The 22,121-nt window shown below is 35.4% G+C and overlaps 1 protein-coding gene across 4 annotated transcripts in view; it reads left to right on the top strand.

Annotated features, from left to right (window-relative positions):
* The window catches only part of LOC136042349 (intersectin-1-like), a 113,694-nt gene that overhangs the window by 16,274 nt on the left and 75,299 nt on the right, over nucleotides 1-22,121 (top strand). For all 4 annotated transcript variants that reach the window (XM_065727335.1, XM_065727329.1, XM_065727322.1 and 1 more), the window contains exons 6-11: nucleotides 1,276-1,538; nucleotides 3,172-3,445; nucleotides 6,270-6,408; nucleotides 10,649-10,957; nucleotides 14,066-14,398; nucleotides 18,249-18,376. In XM_065727335.1, coding sequence (XP_065583407.1) covers nucleotides 1,276-1,538; nucleotides 3,172-3,445; nucleotides 6,270-6,408; nucleotides 10,649-10,957; nucleotides 14,066-14,398; nucleotides 18,249-18,376 — 1,446 coding nt within the window. The remainder of the gene's footprint in view (nucleotides 1-1,275; nucleotides 1,539-3,171; nucleotides 3,446-6,269; nucleotides 6,409-10,648; nucleotides 10,958-14,065; nucleotides 14,399-18,248; nucleotides 18,377-22,121) is intronic.

The raw sequence follows: 22,121 nt of genomic DNA, 5'->3' as shown, positions 1-22,121 counted from the left end.
GACCAAACGGGCGTTCACACCTTTGGGAACACGACCAAACGGGATGACCTGATTGTGCCATAAAGGGATTGCTGATGTTTATATTTACAATAATAGTTTTGACAAAACGGCGGCTTTTAAGTAATGTTCGGTATGCAACTAATTTAAATCTTTGTGTTTAAAGCGCTATTAAAAGAAAAGTGTCTTCTTTCCAATGCTAAATCTGAAACGTGATGTACACTGTCTTTCATGCTCTTTCATGTACACTGTATATTAAATAGAGAGGGAAGACAAAATGCAGCTATTTCTCCTGCCTTCACTTGACTAGTATAAAACAAAATACCCTAGTATAATTTTAAAAACGTTTTAGCGCTATGTTTGGTATCATAGTACGCTTAGTAAGCTTTCGGGTTCGCTTCTGACTATTGACATGTTTGTTTAATGAAAAGAAAACTTATAAAATCAAATAAAGAAAAGTTTAAAAGCTTAGATAAGCTGTGAAAATGGTTGGTTGAGACGAAAAATCTTACTGGTTACTCCCCTTTTTAGTAGAAAAAAGGTGTGCAGACTGTTTTTGAGCCTGACATTTTACGTGCATACAAATTATTGGAGGAGTAAAGCGAAGCAAAAGCAGCAAAAATATAATGCAAGCTGTTGCAAACCGATGGAGGGTATCAGAATTTATCCCCGCAGTGAAAATTCAACGTGACCCTATGACATGTCCTATTCTAACTTCAATTTCCTATTTTTGATTGTGCGAACCCATTGTCCTTTTCCATTGCTATTTAAAGGCAAAATTTGTTTTAGTTTTTGGCGTGCTTTGCATATTAAAGAGGGGTTCCCCTCTTTTTCTTTTATCTATTAGAAATGCCTTAAAAGAGGGATTTTTTAGATTTTCAGAGAAAAACTATTTTTTATGCTGTACATTATAACTACATCGCACATTATTGACATAATTTACCTCCTTATAAAATACGTTGCTGTCAACATAGTAAGGTTTTAGGGTAACTTCAGAGAAATCTCAGGGGCTTGGTTTGATGCGTAAAAATACGTCTTTAAGCTTAAATTTCTTATAGATAATCCAATCAATATTTATCATATGTAACAAAGAAATCTGAAGGGGTAGGGAGTCTCCTCAGATGAAGAATCTGTATATCCCCTCTTTGGGAAGTGTTCGTAACCGTAGGCATATTAATTAAAAATATATAAAAGGTGTGTTTTATTCCCCCTAACATCTTATGCGCTTATTTACGAATTTTTCTAGTTATTTTTACCTAAAAGCTCATTCCTCTTTAGGACACTTTCTGATATTGATACAGATGGTAAATTGTCTTGTGAAGAGTTTATACTGGCCATGCATCTGTGTGATTTAGCAAGAACTAATGAGCCCCTACCATCTGTCCTTCCTAACAGCTGGGTGCCTCCCAGTTTTCGCAAAGGCTTTGGTGCACAAAAAACTCGTGCCGGAAGCTTAGCGTCCATTGGCAGTGGTGATGATAGTTTTGTCCATTCTACTTCATCTCCGTCTAATAAAGAAGATGGTTCTATGCTTTCCCCTGGTTTGTATATATATTATTTTTAATGATTGTGACTATTTCTATGGAATGATGTTATGAAAACGGTGGTTAACAACAAATTCCATTGTTCAGAATCTTTTTAAGTGGAAGGGGGGGGGGGGTGTCAAAATAGTAAAAAGAGGTAAGTTTATAAAATACAGCTAATTGTTTTCAGGAGAGGGGATGATTAGAGGTTCCCAGGGCATACGCTTTATTGTAGAGACAGAACGAAAAAAAAAAATATTCCATTTGGACCTGTCCTCAAAAGTCATTTGTATGTGGGTTAATCGGTTTTTCTTTAAGAATTCATTGTAATAAATCAGGCCTACATTATTCCAAACGGGATGAGAGGCAAATTGATTTTAAGGAAGTTTCTATGAAGTGCCAAAAAAATCAACAACAAAAACACATACGAGCCAAAATTAATAAATGCTTATTTTCTTTCAATATTGCTGACTTAAAATTAGAATGTCTTATTGGTGGTAACTATAATGACGTGGAACTAATTTTTGCTGCTAATGGCGTGGCAGATAAAATTAAAACAACACAAAAGATCAAATGAAAAAGGCGGATGGAGAAGTGAGCTCAAAATGCCAGTATTACAAAAACTATTGGCAAAAAAGTATATCAAAATCTTTTCTATGAATAAAGACTTATCCAACAAGTGTCTTCATTTGGTTTATTGTTACACATTCTCCGTAATTTTGCCGTTGCACATTCTCACCAGAAAATTACAGATATATTTATTATGACAGATTATTATGACATTATTATGACAGATTATTGTCTAGATATATTTTTTGTATATTTATTTGAGAAAAGCTTTAAAACTTTGACTTATAACATTTATATTATGCTTATTGTGATATTGCGTCTGGTCACAAGAGGTTTTGTAGACAGTAGCATCGGTGCTAACATATTACTCGCGGCCTGCGGACCATATACTCTGTGTTCGTATATTTTGCTTTTAATTTACTTTTCATATGCAAACAATGAAAACCAAAGGTCACAGAACCTCAATCTGGTTTTCTTTTAAGCTGGGATAAAATTGAGGAGATAGTTATCTGAGAAAAGAATTAAGGCTGAAAAGATGGACTTTTGGTATAATTATTAAAATTGACCAATTTTATGATGTACCAAGCAATTTATTTTTAACGCCGTAGTTACCATTGCTTGCTTTATGCTATTCTGTTGTCTGTTGTCTATAACCTGTTTTCTTCCGCAACTCCATTCATTAGATATGTGCTAACATATTTGTGTAATTTTTTTTTATACTTTCCCAACATATATTTGTCGCATTTGTTGCGAGCTTGTTTTAGTTCATGGACACTCAGCTTAACTATGTTTGTTGAACATGCAGCACTGGCTTTTTGTTTTATATTTTTAAATAGTTCTTTACCGTTACAAGTACTCCCCAGCTTAAATATTATTTCAGCTTTTGATTTTTCGATCTATCAAGGCAAGGAAGTACTGTACTAACATGTAAGAAAATAAAAATAAAATGGAAGGGATTTTGTTTTTTCACAAGAGTATTCAGTAGCCCCATCTTCATAGAAATCGGCTCAAGAATAATTGATTATGTATTTTTGTTGTTATCTGGTTTTAAAAGGAGAATTGAAAGACATACTTTTTCTAGTTTCTTTTGAGGATCGCCGAAAAGAGAATTTTGACAGAGGTCAAGCAGAATTAGAACGTCGAAGAAAGGCTCTTGAAGATGCCCAAAAAAGAGAGCGTGAAGAAAGAGAGAGGAAAGAGCGCGAAGAAATGGAGCGACAAGAAAAGATTCGTCTTGAGCAAGAGAGAAGAAAGCATGAAGAGCTCCAGCGTCAACTTGAAAAACAGAGAGAACTAGAAGTGGAAAGAGAGAAAGAACGTCTAAGACAAATCGAACAAAGAGAAGCTGCCAGAAGGTTTTTTGCTTTTTTTCTTTTAACTGAAATATATTTTTTATTTTTTTTTTAACTCTAATCAAGAATCCAAGCCAAGGGTAAATGAAACGGGACCGATAATTTGCAAATAGAGGGTATGGAGTCAAGAATTAAGATAAGATATTATACCGTATATATTTAGCTTCCAAAAAGCCTTTTAGAGGCACAAAAGAAAAAAAAACATTGAATTAGTCTCAAAGAATTGCAGTGTCGCTTATTTACAGAATTATTTCACGACTTCAAATTCAGATCTCGTTCCTCACACTAGTTGTTTTGTTGTTTTGAATATCAAACACCAGACTACCCAATTGCAACTTTGGCTCTTGTAATCTGTATTCATATCTTCCCATACCTTTAAGAAAATTAGTATCCCCTTTCATCTGTTCGTCTCGCATGAATGTTGGTTCACATTGGAATTTCGTCTTCTTTTAGAAGTTTATCACGGTGCAATTTGTCAAATTATTTTTTAATGCCCAAAAAAGTGCTATTTCAATAATGAAAGTTTGCATGTTCTCCAATCCATGGTTAGCTTAGGAATTCGATTCTTGCTTTTGGCTCTGCTAAATGGTGGTACCACCTTTGGAAGGAATGTTGGTCTCCACGATTGAAGCTGATGATTATTAAGTGTCTTTGTACAAAGCCAAATTTTCTCCCACCAACTCGCTCCCCATCGGAATTTTCGACTTGACGGGATATTCTATAAATTGTAATTTAACTGAAATACTCTCTGGAATGGTTGCCGTCATGCTTCTAAAGTTATGTGTTCTCTTTCTGCTCCGGGAATTCCCTAAGATGAGTGGTTTGATCGTTATTGAAATTGTATTCTCTGCAGGAAACAGGAAGGGTGTGCGAAAGCACAGGATGGCTGGCCCCCAACCCCCATTGCACTTCCTGGCTGAAGGGCTAAGAAACTGAGATCAGCACCGCCGGTACGGACTGTAAAGTCTAATGCCGTATCCCTCCCTTATCCTATTCTCTGCAGGTGATCTTGTTCTGGAAACTAACTTTGAACAGAAACTTTATGATTTTCTTGATTTTCTTCAGCCAAAGGATTTGATTGTTTCTTGCTCTTCTGTTGAAAACCATTAACTATCAAAATCAAAAAGTCCCACAGTATTGACGGAGTCTGTGCTCTTCATTTAAAATAGGTGGTTGTGCTTTCTCAAAGTATTTGACCCCTCTTATGGATATGGTGTTTCCCGCGCAAAAACTTCGTATTTGTATGAGTGAAGAAGACGTTGGAAACGGAATCTGGCTTTTGTTTTTTTAGGTGTTCGAGGACGAAGGGAATGAAGCTCTTCCAGTGCCTCTTACTAAGGACAAGGATTGCCGATTAGTTGGAAGTTTTGGTAATTAATTGAACAGTTGTTATATAAAAAAGTTTAAAACGCTAGAAAACTGCTCAGAAAGGGCAGTAAAGTTTTTAGCAGATTTTTTTGTTTCGTTATTTTGGCCCTGTCCATCCATAATTACAGGCAGGGACATATATGGCATGTTTTATTCATTGCTCATGAAATCCTTTGTTCTTGCATAACGAATAATGCTACTAAACAGTCTAAGATGTTTAAGTGTCTATTCTTCTTTTTTTTATTACAGGCTTCACGGCTCTATCACAAGTGATATGCCACTAGTCTTGGTAATTACGACGCTAATTACTCTTAAGGTGTTTATTATACCTTCTCTTGAAAGCCTCAAGAGAAGGATTTTCCGAGATCCCTACTGAGAGACCATTCCATATGGCGACAGATCGTCGAGTGAAACTTGTCTTCAAGTATACCTGGCGTTGTGTACACTGCACAAGGTAGTTCTGTTGAGCTGTATTTTGGTGAGTTGGTCGCAAAGGCTTTATTCTATCTGGATCGAGTCTCGATACCTTCCTCAGGAGGGCAATGCGTGTATTGTATAACGCCGACATTCAAACCACGTCAAATTGATCATGGATTGACTGCTGGGATTTGGTATCAGAGCTGCTAGAAATTCATACACGAACTGCTCGGATTTGAAGATATTGAAGAGGAGCGATGTGGTTAGTTGGAAAGCCAGCAAAGAGAAGACATGCATATTCCCTGACTGGTCTGATATATGACCTGAATAGTGTCAAAATGGAGCCGTCATGGATGAAGCATTCAGCCCATTCGAGATCCGACGAGAAATGAACTCCAAGAAGGCGTAGTGCGTCACGTGACGCTTTCTCCCTTAATTAGATTGTTTGACGTTTTCAAACAAAGTCATCTTTTTCTCTGGTAGTAATTCGTCGGTCTATTAGTTTAGGTAAAAAAGGGATCTATAACAACCTATGAAAAAATAAATGCAGTTCTCGAGTCAGAAATATAGAAGGAAGATTAACCAGCTGGTAAAAACTAAGAAAAAACCTACTATAATGGCATGAAAAACAGAAAATTGAAATAAAAAACAGAAAAACAGAAATGAAAAACATGAAAAACAGAAAATTGGCATGAAAAACAGAAAATTGCCTCAATAAATTGAGGCAAAAGCCTTTTCGATTTTATTTTCTATGAAATGGACTTGTGTTTTTCTTTTTTTTTATCTAATTTTTAACCAACGGAGTGTGGGACATTTTTTGCCAGGCTAGGGGTAAAATCTAAGAGAAAAACACAGGGATTTTGAAATGTCTTCTGCAAAACGTTGGTACAAATCAGCCCCTCTATTCTCGAAAGTTTTAAATTTGGCCTCCCCATGGAGATTTGTTTGTCGAGCTTTTATTCTAGCTTTTCTTAAGTCTGTTTCATAAATACCAAAACGATTAACTCTGGAATAATTTTGATTAAATTCATTTCCTTTCTAGGGAGCTCGAACGACAGCGACAGATGGAATGGGAGTCTCAAAGGCTTCAAGAGCTGCTTGTACAGAGGCAGGCCGAAATGGAGAAGTTGACTTCCCTGAGAGCGAAAAACCAAACTTTAACTCTGGAACTGTGTCAGCTCGTAAGTTCTTCCCTTGAATTTACTTTGCCATCTGTCGTTTAATCTCAAAGATATCCGTTCTGAGAAAAATTTTCTATTGATTTTCACTACATTTTTCTTCATTTTTTCGCATGTGCCCAAATTTAATATAGTTGGGGGAACTTTGTTTTTTTTAAGGGAGGTTCCCTTTGATTCAGTATCTCAATGAAATTGTTCTTCTACATCCTAAAATGTTGAACACCCTTTTTTTTTATCCTATTTTGACCTCTGAAAAATTCTATGGTCCTTCACCTGGTCTTAAATTACGCTTGGATTATTTTTGTTGATATTTGATTTTCTTTTATTCCCATGTTTAAAACCTTTTGACGCTGATGATTTAAAGGAAAATTTGTGTCAATTTGATTTTGCATCGTAAAGATTTAATTTATGCTAAAGTACATCAGTCTTGCTAAGAAACGCTATATAAACTTAGAACAACGATAGTGTCATATTATTTTATGATTTCTTTGTTAAATTCTTCTATTGTCCTACATTGAGTGAACAGGAGAAGCATTATCAGTGTTTAGGGCTGTAATTAATTATTACATTTTTATTGTTGTTTTACAATATATTTCGCCACCCCTCGGACAAGTGTTTTCACTTCTTGGGGTGTCCGTGAAAATGCACTTTTTTTGTTTGTTACAACAAATTTTCCTCTCTCTAAAAAAGCGAGTCAGAATATTGATTTCCTTAAGTTTGATTACTTGATTACTTAAGTTTGTATATTTTGCTACCCCCTTGGACAAGTTTCTTTACTTCTTGGCTATGGAACAGATGCAACATATTTGGTTCTCGGTCTTACTACACCAATTGCTGAAGTCAATAGATAACTTTGAAGACCACACTGCCTTTCCATGACGAAAGTATAGCAGTTCAAAATAGAGATGAAACCTTTTAATCAACAGTGAACAGATATAAAATTTTTTAACTGGATATTTCGAACACATATACAATGTTCATCACCAGCAGTAAAACTCAGTATTTTCATCATCAGTAAAACAGCAGTAGAGTGTTACTGCTGATGATGAACACTGTAGATATGTTCGAAATATCTAGTTAAAAATTTTTATATATAACACATTTTTTTAAAAACACATTTCCAGGGATTTACTTTCTAGTGAATGAATTTTCAGTTGACAACGATTTGAAAACCATAACTCTAATGTCATCTTTTAACTCCTTTTAGGGTAGTTGGTTTACTGTTACTAGTTATTAGTTAGTTTACTAAGGGTAATTAATTTACTGTGTTTTCAGTAAAGTGGTGACTTTGCGTAATTTTTTAAATAAAGGGACATAACAGTAATCAGCGCTAATTCGATTGACATGTGCTTGTTTCAAGTTTCAATTTCGTTCTTACTTTCATTAGATAAACTTACTTGTTTTTTTTCAAAAAGAAGGATAAAACATAACCAAAACAAATAGTCAAGGTTACAAAAAGCCCCAAGAAACGTAGTTAATCATGACGAACTGCTAAAATATCTTACTTAAGAACTCTATTGGAATTTCATATGCCAAAATACTTTTGAAAAATTGCCGTGTCTCAGACCATAACCCGTATATGAATTGAAGGAGATTTTACCCACTTCAATGGAAGTCTTGAATGCAGACTTAACCCACTGGACTCTGAATTCTCTAAAACTAAAAAAAAAATCTTTTTCCTTTATTTAAACCTAAATTATAACAATTTAACATGTGTTTCTGTTATTACCCTCCATCTAATGATGATAAGTTTATTTTCATATATGTGGATTAGCTCAAACTCAAATGATTTTATTGTTAAACGCCTTACACGGTCATTCCAGTCAGTGGCAATTATTGTCATAATAAATGACTAGACCTACGTTGCCTGGGCAACGTGAAGTGTTGCGGCAACCTTTGTCCGGCATCGCCGAATAAAGTGTTGCGAGAGCAAGACTTTGGTTTTGTTTCTTTGCTATCGGTTAAACGCTGAAGTTGTCAGCCTATCAAAGCTTTTAAAACGTTACGTTCAAAGAAGAACGCGATGAGTAATCACGTGATCAAAGGCTATTCCTCAGCGTTGAAAAAACAACAATAACAAAAGAATATCGAAAGAAGGGACTAAATTGACTTTGCAGCCAGTTGAACTTTATCCTTTTCAATCGTAGACATCGTGATGGATGAAAGCTTAGAACAATATCTTATATAATCCAGTTGGTATTATAAAGCTATCTGTAACTTTTCAGGATCAAAATACCATAAATGACACTATTAATTATGAAGAAACTACTATGACATATTTTTTATCAGCTCATCACGAGCTATCGATAATACTGAAAGAAGGAACTAAATTGACTTTGCAGCCAGTTGAACGTTATCCTTATCAATCGTAGACATCGTGACGGATGAAAACTTGAAACAGTATCTTATATGATCTAGTTGGTAGTATAAAGCTATCTGTAACTTTTCAGGATCAGAATACCATAGATGACACTCTATTAATTATTACGAGACTGCCTCGTTGTTTTATGTTATCGTTTGTACCCGTTGCGTAAACACTTAATTCTAGGTTACAGTCACTAAAGATGACTGTAGCCTAACAGACGATTATTACTTACAAGTCCCCTACATGTCTTACCACTGGAACCAACTCGGTCTTACCATCAAAAACACTGGAAACAAATAATAGGTACACCAAATAGCAAAATTTGCAAACCCCTCACTGCCGAAGATGATTATGAACTAACAGTGACCTTTCCTTACAAGTCCCCTACATGTCTCACAATTGGTATCGGCCTATTTTTCGTTTCAATGTGTACTCTACTACTGAAGTTGTCAACCCTTTGAAACTTGAAACTAGTATATCTTATGAAGGAATTTTTGTACCAAAAAATGGATGGCATATACTTTGATCAGCTCATCAACAGCTATCGATTGCCGTCGAAAAAAAATTCTATCTGTCGTAGCTCAAAAGTTGATTTTTTTTTGCCATAGGCCAACTTTCTAGCGTCACCACTTAGAAAGGAGGAAAGGATAAGCTCCAATTTCTTTAGTAACGACAGAACTTTTAAAGTTTAAGAGGTACATCTCATAAAATTTCTCTACCTCAATCCCAAGTCCAAAAAAAAAAAAATGATAAACCCAGCCGAAATCACGGCAGCACTTTCGGACCCGTGGGAAAATGCCGCTTTTTTGCTTCTGTAAATTTTTTTATTTATCACTCAAAGAAGATAGATTGGCTGTTGGGCTGGGCAACTGCCGCATATATTTAATACTTATAGATTTTAGTCCATCTTCAATTTGAAAGTGGTTCCTGTCTGCTTGCCTGCTAGAACGGAGCTTTCCACTCGAAAGCAAAAACATGGTTTGATGAAACGAAAGCTTGGCTGCACAACTTCAGATACTCCTTTCTAACATAGGATACATAATTCCACTTCACTTCGCACACCATAGGCTCTGGCTCGTGGACAAGCAAAAACCATCCTTTTTGGCCCCGGGCAAGAGTTCTGCGGAGCTTTCCAAAATGTAATGCCATATTCATCAATCCGGCCTGAGGTCCACACTTTCCGTAAAAGCTGCACAGGTTAGACCCTTACCAGTTTCCAGGAATAAGCCGACATCGGCGGCATAGGAAAAAAAACAGGACAAAACCAAAGTGCTGCTCTCGCAACACAATAAGGCACTAAACATAAAAATCATAGCCGTAGCCGTCATCATTGAAATTTATATGTTGACTCGAAATATCATAGAGTTAAAATAAAATCTAAGACATTGAAATATCCAACTATTTGTAAAAAAAAAAATAAAATAAAATAATTCCGAAAGTAAAACAGTTCAAAATAGGGATGAAACCTTTTTATTGACAGTGAACAGATATAAAATTTAACTGGATATTTCGAACACATATACAGTGTTCATCATCAGCAGTAAAACTAAAACAGTAAAACTTGAAATAATTCCAAGTTCAAGTTAAATAAAAAAAATTCTTTAAAGTCAATAACAAATAAAAAGAATAATGAACTAAAGCAACTAAATCTGTACAATTATTGACGGGTGAGTGTAGTATTAAAAATCTTGACAAACGAGGGAATAAAACTGTTTGAGTAACGCATTCATCTTGCTGATACCGGCTGAATTTTAGGTACTGGTTCAGCTACCTGTCGTGGGAGCCGTTGCCGCGAGTATAACATTGTATTACATGCAGCTTATGTAAATTTGACTCACATTTTTTTTTATATTTGCTTAAATAAGATTTTTATTGCAGCATGAAAAAGTTACCACCATGTCAAACAAAATTTTAGATACTCGAACTGGAGTTGCTGAAATCAAAACCACAATTGACGGCATGCGGGGAGTACGAGACTCTCATGTTGCAGAATTAACCCAACTCAAGGCTAGAATGAGAGATCAAAACGCTCGACTGCTTACTTTATCTCAAGAGCGAGCCAAACTTGAGGCAAAGAATAAGCTTAATTCGGCCAAAATAGGTGAAGATAATGGAAGCGAAGAAGTCGTAAAGCGTCGTCTAAATGTAGCTGCTTTGAGAGAAAAATTAGCCATTTTGCAAGCAGAGGTGAGTGCCTAATAGCTACCTAAAGAAGCTACCTAATAGAAAGAAACTGTACACAATAATTTATAGATTGTAAAAATGGGGGAACTTTGAAAAAAAAAAGGTTTTATATTACGAATTACTGAGAAAATTCTTAAGCTGCATTAGATTAGGAAGTGCATTCTTGGGTGATAGTAGATTTCTGTTGTTCGGCTTCAAAATGTCGAATGATTTTTTGGATGCTTTTGATGCTTCCTGTATTTTAACTTTGTTTGAATCAGAAGCATGGGTTCTTAACAATTCTTTTTCTTTGCTATAATGTTTTTTTTTCTTTTGAGAAAAACCAACACCCGGCGAATTATTTGGTCCGTAGAATAAACTTCGAGTAGGAGGGATTCCAGTAGAAGAATTCCGTTTTTAAATTCTTTAAAAGAATTTTCGGCCTTTTTAGGAATAATAATTAGCGAAATTTGTGTAATTTAGCTACGCTATTTTCTAGCTTTAGAATATCTTTTCTTCGTATGACTGTTATCGCTTACTAATTTTGTGATTTTGACCTGTTTATAAAAAAGATGATTAGAATGATGGTGGTAATAGCAGAGACAATAGCTTCATTTCTCTTGGAAACAAATTGCTTAGCATAACGGCGCTTATTCGACTAAGACACACTTTGGACAACATTTTAAGAGAAGAACAGTGCATTTCTAGGAAAGTGAGAGGGCGTTTCAGCCAAATTTTTAGTTTCAGATTAATAATTGAGAAGTGTCTGAATCATTGGACCTCTTTGGCTCTAAATTTTTTATAGATTATGAACAGGCTGCTGATTCAGCTGATAGAAAAGCTTTGGTGAATCTTATCCCCGTATGCTATACCGGACTAGGACGCTGAAGTGATTAGTCCTGTATGCGAGAGTAATATTGATGTGGTTAAGGTATGAAGTGATGTTAATAGTAGGTCCGGTATGGAGTTTGGCGTTAAGGAGGGTTGTTTCCTATCCCCGTTAATATGCATTGTTTTGATAGACATAGTCCGAAGGAACACGACAAAGGCTAAGAGAAAAAAGCAATATTAAATGGGAAGGTAAAAATCTCATATACTTTGATCAAATAGATGGTTTGAGTATCCTAGATAAAAATGTTAGGGAATTGAATGATTTTCTTGTAGCTTTTGAGAGCTCAGGATGCCCAAATAGGCTTGGAAACTAGTCTAATGTTAAAAAGGCCAAGTCGCTTAGACTAGGAATTAACAAGGTTTAAGAGGTCCTATTTGATAACACGAAAATCGATCAAGTGGATAGTTTCACTTACCTGGGCGGTATTTTTATAAAGATAGTGGATGTAGCAAATATATAAAGAGTAGAATAACCAAGGTGCGCTGTGATTTTTCTCAGTCGAAAAAAGTTTGAAAGGATGCAAATCAACATTCAAATATTGGAGGTTACGGTTATGCTAGTCTACAGGTATGATTCCGAAATGGGGCATTCTTATTATTGATAACTGATTAAAAAATGAAATTAGAAATTACTTTTTCACTTTGTATTTTAATTCTGTAAGCTAATGAAATTGCAATATAAAAAATCTGTCTCAATAGACTAAAACGTAATAGTGCTACCCGCTTTTTAGGAAAGGATTGCGAGTTTTGATCGGGTGACAGTTTGAACCTTCTACCCTTAAAAGTGACTGCTTTTTATAAGCATATTTGTTGTCACTAGTTCAGATCATTTTGGCTGATCGTTAACTATTAGACAACAGAAGTTGATTAGATGTCGCATTTTTAATTTCATTCTGTAATGTAAAAAAAGTTAAAATAACAGTTTCGTCATTATTTTACCAGGAAATCACCATGTATTTATTAAAAGTAATGAACTAATCTTTATCAATGAATCATAGATGTATGCCGCTGATTTTCACTATTTGTAGACAGCTAACAAAATTAATTATTCCTTCTACTTCCCAAATTTACTATATTGTCTTATATTTTCGCGAAGTTTAAGCTGGTGTGCAGATTGTGTGGTCAGTTAAACTATGGTCAAAAACAGATTAAAAGGAATTCTATATAAACAAACCTAGAAACGAAATTCGGTCACAAATATTAATATAGTGTAGTTCACTAATCTAGTGGACTAGAGGCTGTGTTTGTTAGAAACTTTTTCTAAGGGACCTAGAAGATAGAAGGGCTTCACAAGTGAGGTTGTCACCCAGGCAAGTTTCGGTACTACCATGTACAAAATTCGCCGATATATTATATACCAAAATGGAAGTTAGATTCACTTTCTCTGCCAGTAAAACATTTCAACGATGTAGAAAAGTACAATTTGTCATAATAAATGCACCCTATACCTATAAACTTAATGTTAAGAAAACTAAGTCGCCAAGACTTGGAATATGTGAAGGTGAAGAGGTGATAATGGGTAACGAATAGATTGATCAAGTGGGCAGGTTTACTTACTTACGTAGTATTGTTAGATTAGAATAAAGTTAGATATTGTTAGATAAGAACAAAGATTAGAATATTAGAATCTACAGTGGTGACAATGGTCGAGTATGGTTCTGAAGCGTGAGCGCTCCGAAAAACGGGATAGACTTTGCTAGATGTTTTCGAGATAAACTGCCTACAGATTGTTTTGGGTACCCTACTGACTGACCGTATCTCAAACAGTAAGCTGCACGAAAAATGTTGTAAAACCCGCTTTCCATGGCTATAATGAGAGAAAGGTTGAGATCGCTATTACTTGATCGGATGAAGGATGACAGATTGCTCAAGATTGTTTTCGTCGGCCAAACGTCTAGGAACTAGGGTCAAACAAAAAACAGGTTGTCCTCGAATGGGGTGGGAGGCTGTCGCAAGGAAGATTTAACGGAAATAGGAACCTCTTGGGAAGGTGTAAAAAGGTAGGTTTTGGATAGATTGAGGTGGAGGAGTAGCATGCATAGCTGTGTTGGCATCATGCGGCTTGGTGCTGCAGTAACTTGTTATTTATAGTAGTATACCCCTTAAAAACAAACAAAGGCTTTAAAAAGTGAAATACATGGTATATTAGTATCTTTAGTGTCAGCCGTGTTCACTAAGGTTTTGAGAGAGACAAAAGGCTAAGTATCATGGGTTTTTGAAATGATATAATTTTTATTTTAGCTTACACGGAAGAAAGAGGATAAGGAAAACAATAATTCTCGTTTGGAGGAAATACAGAAAGAGCTGAAAGACGAAATTAACAAATGCAGGAAAGTCAAGGCTGAGTTTGATTCAAAACGCTCCAAAGTTCTTGAGCTTCGTGCTTCTCAAACCCAAGCTCTGATAAGCGGAGCTGGATGGGAGAGTAATCAGTGGGATGAATCTCCAATCAAGGAGTCGCAAGCTAGTTTTGTGTCTGTGCCAAGCCAGGAGATGATTAAGTATCGAGCATTATATAGCTTTGATGCAAGGAATACGGACGAACTCTCATTTCTTGCTGGTGATATTATTACGGTAATTTCTAATGTTTATTTTTAAAGGGAATATTAATTCCTGTCTTTTTTCCTGAGAAATTGTTAGTAATTCTCATGACCTATTCTTAAAACGTGATTGTCTAATTAATAAATTTGGGGCATTTGACGGAGAATTAATTCTATAGACTATGGGAGTTAAGTGTATACGTAATACTTGACTCTTAATTTATGTTTTAAATGATTTTTTTTTGTATTTGTAATCAAAATCATACTTTTTTTTTATGGAAAATGGGTCGTATCAGAGGTTTTTTTTCCAATCGGAGGAAGTGAGGGGACGGAGGTGGTGTGACAAATGGACATTATCGGTACTAAATTCGTAATGTTTCTTGAGAAGGGTCATCCCCATTCCTCCTCCCTGTAAGTGCTGTTCTTGTATTCGCCATTCTTATTGTTACTCTAAAATACATTTGTTAAGGTCGCTCCTGTACTTTGTTAAAATTATTTGTTCGAAATGTAAAAGTCAACTCTGATAAATCTTGCAAATGAATCTCATTACTGTCACAAATTCTGCATTCGTATCCAGCAATTTTATCAAATAAATAATTCCGCTCAATGATCAAGGTTTTTGGTAAGACGTTTTAACTTTTGCAACGTTGTGTTCATATTCTTTATTAACTACTCTGTTTTTTCGTATGATGACCTACATCAGCTGGTCTTAGCAAGAGAAAATCCTTGCTCCCCCTTCCCCCTGGAAGACTAAGACCACTTATAAAGTCACAAATGCATCAAACCATGTAACATTATTCTTGGTAAAAATAAATTATTGCCAATGCTCTCCCCTCCCCCTTCTTTCGTATGATATGACTCTTTTAACTATTGAACAATTCAATTACTCTATGCCTTGCCACTTGGTTGTTAAAGCCTTTTTAAAGCCTTTTTATAACTTATAAGTTATTCCTTCATTTTTTTTCGGGCTATTAAAGGACTTCTCTACTCCTAGTTTAGTTTACTCCCGTAACTTATAGTAACAATTTAATTACTATATGTTTAATTACTTTAATTACTATGTTGTTGTGTAACTTATACTCTATGTTAGAACAAAAGCTTACAGCCTGTGGTTATTCACTCCTTGACTTCTCGTTTTGCATCTATTTTTGCTTAACAGTTATTAATTTATTAAATACTAGCTGTTGGTGGGGGTGCTTCGCCCCCCCCCAAGCCCCCCCCCGCGCGTGTAAGTCGTTACGCGCCATATTAGTTACGCGTCATTGTAGTTGTGTCCCTGTGTCCCACCTGTGAATATAGACAGATATATTTATGTTTTTAACTACGTAAAACCTGCGAATATGCAACATTCTTCGCTGTCCCATTGTCTGTGCATATAAATAGATTGTCAGGTTTACCGACTCTTGAACATGCAACATATAATTGTCCATGGGAAAACAATCCGTATTCAGATCTATACCGCATTTTTCTAATGATTGCCCTTGAGCTTTGTTGATGGTGATTGCTAATCGAATATTCCCTGTCTCCCCGTCGTCATTTATATATCCCCCCTGTGCCCTTCCGGTGCCACTGTTGTAGTTGTGTCCCTGTGTCCCGGTCGTAATTTATATTCCCTGTGTCCCGGTATCTCGGTCTGTAATTTCTCTTTGAGTGTCCTGGTCGTCACTTATATTCCCTGTGTCCCGGTGTCCCGGTCTGTAATTTCTCTTTGAGTGTCCCGGTCGTCATTTATATTCCTTGTGTCCCGGTCTGTAACGTCATAAAGTCTTCAATGGCTCTGGTGGTGCAGCCAGTTGAGGAAGTTTAACTTTTCCTGAGGCGCAACACATTCCCATTGTTTCACCATTAAATTTCAAGGCCTTGCAATAGGGACAAATTTTAGACATAATCCCGATTTGAACACATCTACTCAAGCTATAATCATCAGGGCTGTACCTGAATGCCAGGCGATAATTTTGACGTTGCTCTTGTGATTCCTCGGCACGCTTTCTTATGGCATTATCTCTTTGAGCCGCAAGCCTGTTTTCACGTTGTTCTTGTGATTCCTCGGCACGCTTTCTTTTGGCATTATCTCTTTGAGCCGCAAGCCTGTTTTCACGTTGTTCTTGTGATTCCTCGGCATGATTTTTTTGGTAATTTCTCTTTGAGCCTCAAGCCTGTTTTCACGTTGTTCTTGTGATTCCTCGGCACGCTTTCTTTTGGTATTGTCTCTTTGAGCCGCAAGCTTGTTTTCACGTTGTTCTTGTGATTCCTCGGCACGATTTTTTTTTGGTAATTTTCTTTGAGACGCAAGCCTGTTTTCACGTTGTTCTTGTGATTCCTGGGCACGCTTTCTTTTCTTACTTTCTCTTTTAGCCGCAAGCCTTTTGGCATTAACTCTTTGAGCCGCTTCCTCGGCTGTTTCTTCTGCCATTGTAGGATTTATACTAAAATTTCTCTTTGAATCGCTCCCTTATAGACTTGTAATGACGTCATATGCGGACAAACAAACACACATATGCGGACAAACACAAAACATGATTGACAAACACACAAACTTACAACTTATTTTTATTACGAAAAGAGAAACCACCAATGCAACAGCACAAACACATTGAAAAAAAAAGAGACAGAAGGAGAAAAGGAAGACTGTTTTCCTAAATTAGTGATTAATATAGATCAGCACTTGAACGAGGCCTCAACCCTACTCATCCACACAATCACATAGGTCAAATAGCATAGCCATACACAATCAACCATAAAGAATAATCGATGGACAGGCAGTCATGTCGTCAATAAGTATAAGTCGTCATTTACCAAGCAATAAAAACAGTAAAGATAAATAATTCAGAGGCAACAACCCAACACAAGGGCTCATCAGGAGAATACACTTGCCTATAGGGTTTCGGCACTTCAAATTCTCTACCCAGTCAAGTGTTGTGCTTACCACAGAATACCCATGGTATCCCCGTGTCAGGTATCATCCCAAAATACATGCCTATGAAAAAAAAAACCAGCAAATGCAAATGTAGAACAACCCAGTAACACCAAAACAAGCTTACCCTGTTAATATATTCCTCTATTTAGCAGGAGTAGGATTTCATCATTACCATGTGGCTATTTTTGAAAAATCCGCTCTTTTAGATCAATTCACAAAATAGATGGTGCTGCATCAACTTTTCGCGAACCTAAAAACTTAACCGAAAATTTCCCTAAGTATTTCTAGATAATTCTTTTGGTATTTATTTAAAAGTTCGTTATAATGAAAACTAAATTTTTTAAATTGCCAAGTTAATTTATTTGCAGAAAAACCTCTTAATATCAATTTTTGGCTTAAGATTTTACATCTATTTTTAAAATCAATATAATTACTACAAATCCTTGCATATCGAAGTAACTGTGAGAAAAACGCCGAATATGTGATATTTGAGTGTATATTACTTTCAGGGAATGGGAAACTAATCACTTCAAAATCGAAATCATCCGTTTTATTATACATTTTAAAACTTAATTTATTATTATGAGAAATATTAATATTTAGATATAAGAAATGATCTTCAAGACAGCGCCATGACTAGAATAAGGAGCCATATTAAACCAAAGACAAGCAGAAATGAAAAAAAAATTCAATGAATAATCAAGTTATATTTAAAACGAAAAGAAATTAATGCAAAAAGGAGTAGATCTAGCACCCTCTAAGCTTTCTTAAAGGGAGGGTGTCGTTAGCACTTTACTGAAAACAAATATTTAAACGTTATCTCTTTTAGCATGAATAAATAAAGAAAAAAGGTTCCCTTTTTAAATTAGGACTTCTTTACTTATAAGTCAGAGATTATTTTTACACTACAATCTCGGTTCTATATAATATTTAAGATGAAAGGTATTTAAAGTTACTTTTTCTTTAGGCATCTCTGGCGATGAACGCAGAGCCTGGGTGGCTAAGTGGTGAGCTCAATGGTCAAGTTGGCTGGTTTCCAGAAGCATATGTGGAAAGATACTTTGAAGGAGCCGTTTCCAGTAAAAGAACTCTAGAGTAAGTAACAACATTTCTTTCATTTAGTTGTAGAAATTTGTGTAAAGCGTCGATACTAGTTTGGAGTGAAATGGAGCTATTGACATTTTCTTCTGTAAACTTTTCGGGTAGACCGACTTGTGCGATCAGATTTCATCTTATTCTGAAAACAAAAAGCGGTGAATATTAAAGTTCAAATTTTATTTAAAATCGCTTTTGAATAATTTTGTAATTGTATAGTGACATTAATTCTCTAAATTGTCTTCGATTTTTCTGCTTAAAGCCAGATTTACCTGCTTATTGTTTAACAGAGAAATTGATCTTTTGTAGAACTAGAAAAGTGCGATTTAGACTGATTCTTGGTGTTACTGATGCTTAAAAGATCTTATTCTCGGAAGATAAAAAAGAAAGTTTTAAGCCTTTGTGACTGATTGATTGTAAAAAGTGTGGGAAGTTCAGAAACACTGTAAAAACGATTTCTCGACTGGTATGGACAGACCTTGGACTGGAAAACATCTTCTTTAGACCATTTTTTAAGGATGTTCTCCAGAGGAGTCGTCAAAGCCCAGTTTCACGAACTTGTTTGACTGATCCTATGTAAAACAATCAGCTCTACAAAAAATGTAATTAGATCCAATTTTTACCGCTATAATTAAAGAAAAGTGGTCAGGCCGTTGATGAAGGATGATTGGTTACCAAACATTGTTGCTTTTTAGCCATTCATTTGGCGCCAAGGGAAGAGCACGTCGTCCCTAAACGGGACTGGAAGGTTTCACGGAGAAATGTAGTGAGGATTTTGAACAGATTTTTTTTTTTTCTTAACAAATTTGTCAAAAAAACACAAAATAGAAATATCCATATAATACTAACAAAACTAAACATTAACTGATATTATCAAAATATGTCCTGATGCATATTAGCTTGTTTGGGACAACCCAAAAAAAGCGACACTTTAACTACTAGTACACCAATACACTTTATTGGGAAAAAACTCGGACTCTTTCTCCCATCCCACACCCCTACAAAACAATTAATCAACATTCTAAAGATAATATATTTTTACAGGGAATTTATAGGAATCCCACACTCATACTCATTGATTCATCATGCCTCTTTTCACATACCAACACTCACCTCAATCAACAGGCGAATGAATTTCTCTTTTAACACTGAAAAGCTTATACTCACTCCCAAATCACTCAGTCCATATCTACAATACTGGTTAAAACAAATACATCGCAAAAAGGAAGCACGGAATTCCTCAAGAGCCTTTGACCTTTTACTTTCGCCGGAAGCATGTCCCAGACTTTAGAACCAATATACCTAATAGAAACTTTAGATCTGGTAGTAATTGGAACCGGCGCTCTAACTAATTTTAACATTTATGGTTTCATAACTATGTCCCCTTTCTTTATAAAGTTCCGAGGATCATGCAGGTAACAATTAGAAAAAATAAATCATACTTAAACAAATTTATATAAAATTTAACCAAACCAAAAAATGGTAAAATTTTTAATTGGCGATGCCTCGATCTTACCGAATTCTGGGACAAGTCATGGGTCAAAACTCTTACAGCTTTATTTTGTAACACACGGAACGGGTATAAATGGCTAGTGAACGTCGACGACAAAACTGTAAAACAGTATAACAATGAATAAGAGAAACATATTACATTCTAAGTAGCTTTTTGGAGAAAAAATTTCTTCTCTTCCGTAGAGTTCCTACATTTTTGACTAATTTAGTACTTATAAATGCAATATGATATTTAAAATTTAGGCAGTCCTCTACCATGACACCAAGATACTTTACAATACTTGTCCATTTTATACATCCGTTTTCTAATTCAATTTCTTGAATCCATGGATAGCAATTTGCACTTCTGCCATATAATATGAACGTTGTTTTCTTCTGATTAACAAGCAGTTTGTTCACTCGCATCCACCTTTCGATTATCACCATTCTTGTTCATGCCAATTTTCAAATCCGCTCCTGTTTTCGCAGTCATTGTAAACTGTGTATCATCAGCAAAACGTGGAAATACTGCTCGCACCAGGCCATCATTGTACCTGGGTGTTGTCAGCTGTTTGAGGCATCCATTTAGATCATTAATGTATAGGACCCAACACAGATCCCTGTGGCACATCGCACTTTACTACCATCTCTTCTGGTAGGACTTTGCCCAGCCGAACTCTTTGTGTTCTACCTCCAAGAAATGAAACTATCAATTAGAGACTTTTAAAAGGAATTCCAGCATTTTCAAGCTTAGCCAATAAAATCTCATGATCAACACAGTCAAAAGCCTTTATTATATTTAGAAAAATCGAAGCCACCTTTGAACTTGAATTTAGGTAATCGTTAACAAATGTAGTCAAAAATAATAAAGCATGCTCTGTAAAAACATTTTTTTCTAAAACTAATTTGGCTATTGTGAAGAAAAAACATTTTTTTTTTTTTTAGAATAATCCATCAGTTATCTATAAATCAATTTCTAAAAAATACAAGAAATCACTGGAAGTAGAGATATTGAACAGTAGTTGTTCATATTTTCCTTATCACCTCTTTTATTCAGAGAAATAATCAACACACATTTTGGGCAATTAGGGTACACTCCCAATTCAAAACACTGTTTAAAAAAGATACAACGTATTACAACAAAAAATTGCGTAAATTTTTTGAACTATTTCTCCAATAGATCCATATTTCTCTATTGATCCATTCAAGCTGCTGATTTTTTCATACTTTACAGAGTATCTTCAAGTTCACGCGATCTCACTGATTGAAGATAAATGGTTGTATCACTTGCTTTAGGAAGAAAATTCTGGGATGTAACATCACCATTTATGCACTCCACAGATATCGATATTTTTAGCCCTAACCCTGAAAAGTGGGTACACAAGTTATTAGCAAAACAACTATACGACTCCCATGGCGGATTACTAGGAATTATTGGTCCACTATTTGGGCTAATTACCGACTTAATCAGTTGCTGAATTTTAGCCGGGGTTCCTTGATAATCTGTAAATTTCTTTGCATTTTATTCATTTTTGCTTTTCTTAAGACTTTTTAACTTTCTATTAAATTCTTTATAATGTTCTTTATCAGATACTGAGCCTTGAGTCGCGCAACTTTTACACATCACTTGCCGTTTTCCTATTGAGGCTAGTAATCCTTTTGTAATCCAAGGTTTAATTGGCAACATATATCTGCTTTATCTTTTTCAGCTCCAAACCCTCTTGAAACAATAATTTTATTTTTTCGTACCATTTACCAAATTTGGTATCAATACCTGTACTATCCTGAAGAAACTAAAAATCTGCACTTTTAAGCTTCCGCTTAAACTTCAAAAGAACATTCCACCTTCAACAGGCACCTTTGACATACTTTTATTCTTGGGCTTGGGACCAATTATTCCAGGTACAGATATTGGAACCCCAAAATGGTCAGATACACTATCAATAACTGCTGTAGGGTAAAAATAATTAATATTTACAAAAATATTATCAATTATATACTCCGAAGTTTTGTCACTCGTGTGCCTGTGGTAATTGCTGGATAAAAACCAAATCTTAACATTATGTTAGCAAAATGTCTTACCTTACTATTTCTATCAACCATATTTAAATCAATATCAAAAACATCACAAATAAAACTTGGCATTCTTGAACTTGGCAACTTTCCCAAAAATTCATCACTAAGTTCGATAAACTCATCAACATTACCGGAAGGTGGTCTATAAATTACGACAACTACGAACTTATAATTTACA

The sequence above is a fragment of the Artemia franciscana genome, chromosome 2 (assembly GCF_032884065.1).
Source record: "Artemia franciscana chromosome 2, ASM3288406v1, whole genome shotgun sequence".
Lineage (NCBI taxonomy): Eukaryota > Metazoa > Arthropoda > Branchiopoda > Anostraca > Artemiidae > Artemia > Artemia franciscana.
This window is presented reverse-complemented; position numbering and strand designations above follow the sequence as displayed.